General features: G+C 39.0%; 1 protein-coding gene across 2 annotated transcripts in view; it reads left to right on the top strand.

Moving 5' to 3' along the window:
* Positions 1 to 8,792, top strand: part of LOC126816841 (G-protein coupled receptor dmsr-1) — a 100,048-nt gene extending 91,256 nt beyond the window's left edge. For both annotated transcript variants that reach the window (XM_050543606.2, XM_056099880.1), the window contains one exon: positions 4,953 to 8,792. In XM_050543606.2, coding sequence (XP_050399563.1) covers positions 5,178 to 6,440 — 1,263 coding nt within the window. In that variant the 5' untranslated portion in view covers positions 4,953 to 5,177 and the 3' untranslated portion in view covers positions 6,441 to 8,792. The remainder of the gene's footprint in view (positions 1 to 4,952) is intronic.
* Positions 8,793 to 12,076: the final 3,284 nt, after the last annotated feature.

Genomic DNA, 12,076 nt, shown 5'->3' with positions numbered 1-12,076 from the left:
GAAAAAGTCCGTATAAAATCGTCATCTTTTTACCGTCTTGTTGTGCCGTAGTGTTTTTATGAATCTATGTGTATCCTAGAACATGAATGTGTATATTTGATGTGATTTTAACCATGATAAAGACTGGAATTTAATCATTATCTTTGATGGGAATTTTTATATTTTTCATGTCTGTCTGTCTGCATGCTGGTTGATCTACGTGCTAAATTTAGGGACAGGGGGGTGGGACCTTGCAAATCTCTAAATGATGTGATTCTATGGTAAATGATACATTAGTGAAACCAGAAAATGCTGTCGAGTCGAAGTCGAAGATTTTTAATAATATTCGACATTAAATGTTTTTTTTAATAGCTCAGCGACTGTCGAGCGACTTTACTCCCTCTAGTAATTTGCAGGCTAGACACTTGACTAGTGCTGATGGTGATCTTGGTAGATAACTGCCAACATGTTGTTATAGAACTAAGCTCAGCTCAGCTACTCATACGTACGCGGCGGGAAAATCTGTCAAAACTCTAAAACTACATTGACACAACTTATCACGTGACGATACGGATAGGTGATACGGATGGGAAAAAAAACGCTTGCCAAAGTCTCTATTGTCATAGCTGTGTGTTTAAAGTGTTCTGTATATAACCGTTGTATTATGGGTGTTATAAAGTTATTTAAAATACAGATATGACGTCATTCTTTGATGTTGGCGTATCATTATTTCAAATAATGGTGAAGGCAATGTGCCAAGCATACATTATTTATACTAGTTAAAATTTTGAACCCGTGTGATGCATTTTAAGTTGTTTAATGGTCTCGAGCGTAAGACATTGCGTAATAGTCGTTCGGATGGGATGGAAATCCCGAGATTCCGCATACACATTGGCGTGCACGTAAAGGATCTCTTGACAATTGGATTTCGATATAAGAGTAGGTCGTAGCACCGCTGTCCGGGCAACATTTCCCTCTTAGCACACTGCCCTGTAGGAGCAGAACAGTAGGACGTTAAACCCTATTTCATTCCATTTATTTGTTAAGACATAAAACGTCATTTTTTATTTTTGTTTTTTTTAACTGGTGTTCCTGCATGGATGTGATAACAATTTCAGTGACAATCCCTAGGGCAGAAAACATTTTTGTCTAGACGTTTTAAGAGTTGGAAATTTAACTTAATTCCTATGATATCGAGAACAATTGTAAGGATAATATTTAACCATCGATTATCAAATTAAATACTTTAAGTTAAATGTCAACAATGACAGAAACGATTTAATGATATATAGTAATGGCGGAATGAAGATTATATCACGTGACTGAAGATATTATATATATGTAGCTATGTGTTGTATAATTGATGTTAATTACAAGATTTTAAGATAAAACGGAGCTTTATGTCACGAAATTTATAGTTTTTGAGGTTCTAATTGTATAATGGGTGGGAGGTGGCCGAATGGTTAACAGGTGCGCGTTATTTCGTATCATAAGGTCTGTCATTGAGTCAACTGGCGAGGTTTCGATTCCCCTGTTGTACGTGACAAGGAGTAGGGTCGCCTGTTCAACCTCGTGGGTTTTCTCCGGGTTTTCCGGTTTTCTTGCACTGCTAAAGACCCCCATGCGCAAGCGAATTATTGAAATAAAATTGAACCATTTGTTAGTCCCGAAATGACCTAGTTTGTGTCGAGTGGACGTTAAACCCCATTTCTCTCTCTCCCTATATAATGGGTAGTCACACTAATCCTGGAGCCCAGCGTTCGAACTCTGTGTTTTCTGAGAAAGTTCCTATCTGTGGTCCAGGACCGAGAACCCAGTGGGGAAGTGTGTCTAATCGTTGGCAAAACTAAATGCGTCTTTAAACGTATTAAGTGTGTGTGTGAGAGAGAGTGTTGTTTAACGTCCACTCGACACAAACTAAGTAATTTCGGGATTAACATATGGTCTAGTTTTATTTCTTTGGCAGTGGACTTGAGGACCCGGAGAAACCTACGAAATTGGACAGGCGATCCTACTCCTCGTCACGTATAAGCGAAAAATCGAAACCACGCCATCTGACTCGATCATAGACCTTTGCATAGAGATAAAGCCATGATGTAAATAGTATAATACCCTAGGATAGAGATAAAGCCATGATGTAAATAGTATAATACCCTAGGATAGATATAAAGCCATGGTGTAAATAGTATAATACCCGAGGATAGAGATAAAGCCATGATGTAAATAGACACGCATCGTGTCCTTTTAAGAAAGGGCTACCATGATACGATTCGAGTGGAACTGATCGGTTAATCAAAGTGGCCCTTTACGAAAGGTTTTAGTTTTATGAGACGCTGCGATTGTATATGGTCGGTAATTCAAATAGGTCTTTTAAGAAAGGTTTCCTGTGAGACGCTGCCATTGTATCTGGTCAGTTAATCGTGCAGTGTCCTTTTAAGAACGGGTTTCTGGGAGATACTCTATCTGGTCAGCAACTTGACCCTTTGAACACGTGGTTAAACAGGCCTTATGCAAGAGCTAAATCTGCCTATTGCAGGTTTTTCTTTAGGCCTGAAATTTTGTCTAAATTATTAATTAGAGATTAATTAACTTATCCAGACCATAATCAACTCTCGATGGCATCGCTAGCCTACGATGTTTATTGGATTAAGTTCTGATTTCCTGTTCATAATTTAATCATTAAACGGATAATCGAGACTATGTTTTTATCGTACTGACTTAAGTAATGATGATCGAGGCTAGGCCGAAAATTCAATCGCTGAAATCTCGGTTCAGAGTGGATCAATTTGACTGAAATTTTCATCAAATTCCATTTACATTATCTAGTTTTTAGCTATTATCATGAGAACTGCTAGCTCTTTATCTAATTTCCCATAATGTATCTTTAAGAAAGGTTTCCCATGAGCCGCTGCGATTGTATCAGGTCGGCTAATCACAGTGTTCTTATAAGAAGTGGCTGTATACGTGACCTGGCCACAAGTTGAATTATAGATTAGACAGTTGTAAGGGAGAACTCCGGAAGGAAACTGCAGGTTGGGGGTTGGAAAGATCTGCAGGCAAAATAACAATTCCTCATGTGTTGATTTCCGGTTGTGGACATTAATAGGTGACACATAGTCTAGCGATTAGGGTAAAGAAGGGTCACTATTGACTGTGGTGTAGGACGATATTCACTCAGTAAATGATACATAGCATTCAACGTTATTTCCTCTACAACAATCGACTAACATTTATTTATTAACACGTAGATCGTATTCCACTATAAATCAGTTTACTTGTAGTTTGTAAAAAAACTACACATCTCCTGCTTGGATGTTTTATATGTTCTAGTAATTTATTGATATGGACAACATTAACATCAATCTGAAGATCTCTGGTTTCATAGGAGTCACGTTAGCTCATTGTTTAAGGACCTAGTTTACTAACTAGTAGGTCACGATGTTGTCTAAGTAGGTTCCTTGTCAGTGATGTGGAGGAACAGTCTGGTAAGAATGGTATCTAGTCGTTCAGATGGTACGAAAAAACGAGGTTCCGTTTCTAATGTTTGGGTACACATAAATTTTAGTAAACATTGATGCCGCTTTCCAGTAATTCCACGTATGTCCTCCTTCATTAACCCAGTCGTAATTGCCATCATAGCCCAATGTATGACATATACCCATCTTCAGTAATCCAGTGGAGCAGAACGACGTTAAACCCAATTTCATTTCATATATTATGTGCATATTTATATCTAGGGTGGGGGGGGAGATGGCCGAATGGTTAGCACGTGCACACTGTATCATACGGTCTGTCATTGAGTCAACTGGCGGGATTTCGATTGGTTGTACGTGACAAGGATTAGGGTCGCCTGTCCAACCTCGTGGGTTTTCTCCGGGTCCTCCGGTTTCCTCCCACTGCTAAAGTCCCCTACGCGCATGCGAATTATTGAAATAAAATTGAACCATATGTTAGTCCCGAAATGACCTAGTTTGTGTCTAGTGGATGGTTAAACCACACCTCTCCCCCCCCCCCAGATCTCTCTCTCTATCTCTCTCTCTCTCTCTAGAGTTGCTGAAACGACAAGCTGTTTCGTCTTTAGACCTTGATGTTACCTTCGTTTATTGTACCATTAACAATATACATATAAATAGTATACAGTATATATGATAGTCTATTTGGTTTAGTGTAATAGTATATCGTGTTGTATATCCGATAGTCTATTTGGTCCATAAACAAAATCCACGATTCATGATTTTAATCGCTATTTGGACTTTGTATATATTGAAGTATAAAAATGTGACGACTTTTACTCTATGCACTGGGATATCATTTTTGAAAGAAAACGTAGGTGATTTTGTGCGATCCGTGTAAACGGGGTATACGCACGTGGCGTCACAAAATCCAGATGATTTGACTCAATCTGTATAAACGAAATATACACCTGTGGCATCGCAACACCCAGACGATTTTATGCGATCCGTATGAACGGGAAATACGCACGTCTCACCACAAAATCTATAGAAAACTATAGCAATCAATTTACATGGAATTAATCAATCTATAATTATACGTGAAACATCGCATGGTCAAACATTGGGTATTTATTTCGTCACACCCTTTCAATTCTTATTGATTCTGAATGCTGTGAACAATGTCACGATGATTTTGTCATTTATCACATTTCGACAACAATTGTTTATTCAATATTTTAATACATTTATGGAATTAGATTTTATACGATTAGTAAAGATCCAGGAAAGGCAAAAAAGCAAGTGGATCCCATTATCACAGTTTTTATCATACAAGTTCTGGTGATATAAATCTCGGATTTCATCACCTATTTTATCTACGCCTACCTGTATTACAATGTGGTTGTATATTGTTGGACAGGTAGCATTACCTTTTAGTGAACTGACACGTAGCATTACCTTTTAGTGAACTGACACGTAGCATTACCTGCTTTAATGATGCTTATATTTTTATCTTTTTAGGAGAAGTTGTTTTAAATTGGTGGTTTAGTGACTACAACAACCACAGACCCAGGAAATGTTTTAATTTGGTGACAAAGTGTTTAGAACAACTGACTGCAATAACCGCAGACCCGGGAGATGTTTTAATTTGGTGACAAAGTGATTAGAACAACTGACTACAACAACCGCAGACTCAGGAGATGTTTTAATTTGGTGACAAAGTGATTAGAACAACTGATTAAAACTATGGATTACAGTACAGACAACATCACTCTGACCACCATGGACACGTTATTAAACATATCAGGAACGAATGTACCGAGTGAACAGCAGCAGGAATGTAAATTGGGTTATATCCCCGGCGTTGCCAGCCAAGCAACCGTTGATCGACTAAAACATTTTGCAATAGAGTACACAGTCATTCATGGCTATATCAGTGCTATTGTTTGTACGTTTGGAATAATGGCGAACATTGCCAACATCATAGTCCTGACTCGTAAAAATATGATATCGTCAACTAATACTATTTTAATGTGGCTGGCTGTGGCTGATCTCTTCACTATGATGTCTTATTTATCTTTTGCGTTTTGTTTTTATATTTTTAGGGAACCGAACCTGGAGAAATTTTTAACGCGATCTTTCGCTCGTATCGTGCTTCTCCTGTTCCATGCTAGTTTCAGTATGGTGTGTCACACGGTGGCCATCTGGTTGACCATTGCCTTGGCTATATTCCGGTATATCTATATCTGTTTGCCAACTAAAGGCGCCATTTATTGTTCATTACGAAGAGCTAAGCAGACTATATTGGTTGTGTATGTACTGACGGTGATCCTATGCGTCCCTAATTATATATCAAACCGATACTACACAAAGACGACCGTCGTAAATTCGTCGCAATTGGCCAATTCAACAAACGAGACCAACGTACTGGTAACCGAAACTGTGTATTTACCCGGCTCGATGGAAGGATCCGATATGGCCGTTGCTATTTTTACCCTTAATAGCTGGATTCAGGCGATACTGTTTAAATTAATTCCATGTGCTATGCTGACCACGCTCACTATTCTCCTCATCCACGCCATGCATAAAGCTTATCGTAAACGTATGAGGTTGAAGTCGCAAGGCCGTAAAGCAGAATCGGAAAAGCATGGCGAACATAACCGTACTACCGGTATGCTGTTAGCTGTCGTGGTCCTTTTCACATTGACTGAACTTCCCCAGGGAATTCTGACTCTCATGAACATATTTAAACAACATCAGTGTTTTAGACAATATGTTTACGATGCGCTCGGGGACTTGGTCGATACAATGGCCCTAATGAATAATTCCATTAATTTCGTTCTATATTGTTCGATGAGCAAACAATTTAGGGATACCTTTATGGGAATATTCTGTAAATGTTTTAATAAAAATCCTCAAGGGTTTTTAAAGATGATGCCAGTAACCGCGGCAACAGCAGCGAATGGTCATGGAGGTGTTGGCGAATCGAAGAGGATGAATACTGTCTAGATAGATTAAAATATAGATCCATATTTCGTCTCGTTTTCTATAAGTTCGATGGCCTCCACTACACGAGCAGCTGACCATCTGTAGTGGGATGCCGTGTCTGGGGTCATATGAACATCATTTGACCTATGACCTTATTTACATGAACAAACAACCAAGATGTGTATTTTGAGTGGGTGTTCGGAGATATTACTTTTTCTTTGATTTGTGTTCTGACGTGACGGATGTCTACCCAGAGTCCCTAGTACTAGATGACAAGAACTTGACTCAACACACCATTTGATTGGCTAATCCCTCTCATCAACCAGAACACAGGTTATTAAAATAACTCTTCAGATTCTAGTGTAGTGAAGACAAGTAAAACTAAATTATGAACTATAAAAAACGAAACGGAATATAATCTGTATTTATATGAGGTTGAAGAAGTATGTTGATTATTGTATAAAAAGCCCTGTACTTAGAAGAAGATACTGGGAAATATTTATTATATAAGTATTTATAGTTTATTTGATGACGTAATAAGTGATTTGATGACGTATGTACAGTAATAAGTGATTTTATCAACAGTGTCTTATCATTAAAGTTGTGTTTCATGTGACGTCATATAATAACACCCTTAAACCAGGTTCACACTGGGGTGGGGGTGGGGTGGGGTCGTTAGCGCGTACGTGTGACATCATTAGGTCTGTCATTTGGTCAAGTGGCGTTATTTTCATTCTTCAGGAGTAGGATCGCCTGTCCAGCCTCGTGGGTTTTCTCCGGGTTTTCCGGTTTCCTCCCACTACGCAAGCAAATTAATGAAAAAAAAATGGACCATATGTTATTCTCAAAATGAGCTAGTTTGTGTCGAGTGGATGTTAAACCCCAGTTCTCCCTCTCTCAGATTCACGCTGATTGAATGTGTAGAGATAAAACAATAAGCATGGTCGGTTAGCTAAACAATATACGCTAAGCGGTCATGTTTTATTTATCGTTTGTCGGATTAGACCAATCATATTGAATAGAGACACGCGACATTCAAAATGGTGACTCTTATAGAAGTTTCTTGATTGATTGAATCCAAATTGAAATGAAATGGGGTTTAACGGTATACTGTTATTATTGATAGATGAGGTGAAATTATAAAATGAAAAGACCCAAGGACAATTTTGTTAAATTAAGTGTCCGGTACTATTAGGATATTATTTGATATCAAGTCGTTGTGTTATTTGATTGTCTCGATTATGTTTATGTTTGACAGTATACGGATCTGTTTCAATCAGTGAAATAAAATGGGGTTTAACGTCTTGCTCTTCTCTAAAATATCAATTTCCGGTGTGGTCCCCCCTTGTCAGTGGCTCAGGACGGAGGACCTGACAAGGACAACTGTCTAGTCGCTCGGATGGGACGAAAAACCGAGGTCCCATGTACTCATTGGCATTCCCGTAAAAGATCCCTTGGCAGTTAGTTGAAATTCGATATAAGAAAGCCATAGCGCCGCTGTCCGGTCAAAATTTCCCTCACAGCACACTGTAAGGCATATACCCGTCTTCATTAGCCCAGTTCGGAGTAGGACATTAGGACATTAAACCCCATTTTATTTCATTCCTAAAACATCATAGAGGAGGAATACAGATTTCTAAAACCATCAAATGCCTCTGTATTTAAACCTGATATTTCTCTGACAGTGTTTTGTATGAAAATAATACATTAAAAAAAAAGGCAGTGTTTTATATAAACATAATACATAGTTAAAGATTTATTCACAATACAATAAAAGACGATCAAATTAAAAAGTTGATAAATGCACGTGGACGAACACTTCAGTATCGGTCTAGTACAAGTTGTTCTAGAAGTTGATAAATGCACGTGAACGAACACATCAGTATGAATGTGGTACCAGTTGTTCCAGAAGGCGTACTTGTCTATGTATGTCTCTCGTTGATATTTATATCTATGTTAAAAGTGTCACCAGATGCTCTAGATAGAGTAAGCAGACTGACTCTACCCCAGCCTTCACTATCTATAGCTAAGTGACATACGCATTAAACTGCCTCGTGTATGACACCCATGGCTATTTATCTTCAGTTCTGAGGGACAGGACACATACAGTATGGCTTCAGTTGGGAATTTAAAAATACAAATTCTCGACTGGTGAATATACCACTTCTCGAACTTCAAGTCATCGAAAGTATTCCATCTTTATCCGGCGAGTAATGGATGACGGACGATCCTCCCATCTAGTTCACAAAACAATAAATCAGGAAATGACGTATACGTATATTATGTCGATCATGTACCCTGTATGTAACGTGTTTATATAGGCAACTCCCCAAAGAATGTTTAATTTCCCCGTATATCAAACATGTGTTTAAATTTGTGTAGATAAAAAATTGTGAAAACTATAAGAATTCTTGTTAATGTCTGACTTGTGGTTATAAACTACACGCAATACTTTAGTTGTTGACTTGGGCTACACAAAATTAGTGTATTTCATGTCTCAATTGTTGCTGCTGTTGTAGCTTGCTGTGAAAAGCTGTACCCTGCCTTTAAACTTATTGTTATTTCCGCACTATAGACTTATAAAATTACTGTTGATTACCCGGTAGCCAATGTAACTGTTTTAGAACAGGTGTAATATGGTCAGATGGTTTGGTGAGAGATACAATTCGAGCTGCTCTATTCTGGATTTACTGTAGCTGACTTACAAGCGTTTTAGGAAGAGAATACAATAATGAATTACAATAATGTAAAGATGACACATAACAAAAGCATTTATTATTATTTTGATGGTATCAATTTTAACACTATTACGTAGCAACCATCATTATGAAGTCCTTTGGTGATTGGGCACCTGATCGGGTACCTGATCGGGCACCTGGTCGGGAACATTATATGTAGGATAAAACAGAAGACTGGGATTATGATGGGGAAAGAAAGACTGGGAGGCCGGGAGGCTTCGGCTTTTCTTTCGAGAGTTTTTTTTCAAGTCTTTCTCCACCAGCATAACGGAAGTCGAGCACTTTATCTGACTTATAAACCATCTATGTTTGCATGCACGTAAAATGAAAATATCCCAGTATTCCAGTAAGAAAAACCTTATATCATGTTTTCTTATGGAAAAAAACCCTACCCTGGACGAATAACTCGTTACGGGTTTAAAGAAAAACTTTCAGAAGAATAACCCCAAATTCCCCTGTATATATCCAAAGCCGCCCCCGACTTTCAGACCGCAAGTTATCCCGGGCATAGAATATACCCAAAAGATCAAAGAGATTTACCGTTATAGGTTGATAAATTGATATAAACGACTGTTTCTTCATCTGGTTGAATGATTGGTTACTCCCGAAATACTCGCATCAAACGATGTATAATTGTTGTTATTATTCTCCGTTCTCGACGGTTGATTTGTGACCGGGTTCTGCTATTCATCTTGGTGTAGCTGGCTAGAAACTATCGGGATTATCCGTTCAGCTTGGTTCAGCTTGGCTAGAAACTACCGGGATGAGCCGTTCATCTTGGTGTAGCTGCCTAGAAACCTCTGGGTTCCACCGTTCAGCTTGGTGTAGCTGGCTAGAAACTATCGGGATGAGCCGTTCACCTTGGTGTAGCTGCCTAGAAACTAACCGGTCATCTTCTTATACCGGTTCCCACCGTTATATTACATTATGTCCGCAACTTGACACAGCTCGAGGAATTCCGTGGAGTTATTATAAAAGGGGTCGAACTTGTTACTGATGTTTAAGTGCTAAATATGTTCTTAGATTGAGTATTTAACATATAATTAAGAAACTCGCATCAAATACCAACTCGTAATAAAATCTCCCGGTATGGATTCCATAAACTGGGCCCATAAGGTTTCCCCCGATACCAATAAAAGATGGCGGCGTCTTGTTACACTCGAGCAGCATGAAATGGGGTTTAACGTCCTACTGTTCTGCTCCCAACTGGGCTAATGAAGACGGGCATACGCCATATGTGTGCTGTGAGGGATAGCGGAGCGACAGCCTACTCTTGTATCTTATCCTCTTATATCTTTCAATCTCAAAATTTTCACCTGTAGCTTTGGGAACGGAAATGAAAAGAAATTCCGAGGTTCTGCTCCGACTAGGCCAATGAAGACAAACATACGCCACACAATATGTTATGAGTGACATTTTCCCTGAACAGTGGTGCTACGGCCTATCAAATTCCAACTGTCAAGGGATTTTTTACGTGCACGCCAATGCGTCAAGGGACCTCGGTTTTTCGTCGTCCCATCCGAACGACTAGACAGCTGTCCTGTATCACTGACAAGGGGAAACCACGTCGAACACCCGACCTCCAGGCTAGCGAGCCAGCGCCTTACACACATAGCCACCGTGAACCGTACTGATCGAGCAGCATAGATCGATGAAATTTCAATTCAACATAACCGTGTCAACACTGAACGGAATTCAACCATTTTTTTTTACAAACATTCCTATTAGAGATTCATCTTTCACAATAATGCAGTTTTACAAACGATTTATATTGCTTAAATTGAGGCATAGAGGCTTTTTTCTAGGCTCCCACTCTCGTGCGATGCGTTACGAGGGGATGCACGATCTAGTAGTGCAGCTACGTTCGGACACGCCTCGATACGATCAACACGATTGCTACGACTGACGTCAATATATCATAACACTTGATGGGATCACTACGATTAAAACAACGATTAAAACCACAGTTTCAATCGTACCACGAATCGTGGTAGTAGCAACCTAGCATAATACAATACGAGTTATTCTATTCCTGTTATTCCGGCTCTTGGCGTTAATATAAGTTAAAGTAGCTCTGTGGTTAGGGCACTGGCTTGTTAACCAGGAGGTGTACGGTTCGATCCCGGCTACTCGATATCGTTTAGCATGGTTTCCCCTTGTCAATGGTATATAGCGGAGGACAATGGACAGTATCAAGTCAGGGGGTTGGGATGGCCTAGTGGTCTAGAGTGCCGCGCTTCGACCTCTAGCTGGCCGGTCACCTCTGGCTTGCGTATGTGGCTTGGAGATAGGGGCGCCTTCTCAACCTCGTGGGTTTTCTCCGGGTACTCCGGTTTCCTCCCACAGGAAAGACCCCTGCGCGTGCGCTAAGTTAGTGAAAAAAAATCTTGTCTGCGATATCACCTTCGGTGGAAGCGGACGTTAAACACTAAAAAGAACAACAACAACAGTATCAAGTCGTTCGGTTAATACGCTTTGTACGTCAATTATACCAGATCCGATCGTTGTAGTAATCATTGATTAGGAAGAAAGAAAGGGAAACAGCCGTTCATTTATATTTTAACATCTTATTGATTGACTTCCAGAATATCTTAAACTAAACATGCAAGATTCGATTAAACTCAAAGGTCACAAAAAATATCCATACCAAACATTGATTACTTTTTAACTATAAGAAATAAATGTCATTTCTTTAATACGACGTTTTTAATAAAACAATTATTTCAAATTGTAAAAATATGATAAAACAAAAATGCGATATTAACAATAACACAATTATTTCAATTTTAACACTGATGAAAAGGCGATATTCCATTAACACAAATATGGTAAATTTTAAAGGGACAATAACACTCTTGCTGGCTTGACAACTCCAGATAATAGAAAATAGCCTTATTCTAAGTACTAGATGTGTTAGTG

This window comes from Patella vulgata, chromosome 3 (genome assembly GCF_932274485.2).
Source record: "Patella vulgata chromosome 3, xgPatVulg1.2, whole genome shotgun sequence".
NCBI lineage: Eukaryota > Metazoa > Mollusca > Gastropoda > Patellidae > Patella > Patella vulgata.
Note: the sequence above shows the minus strand (reverse complement) of the source record. Positions and strands in the feature narration are given on the sequence as shown.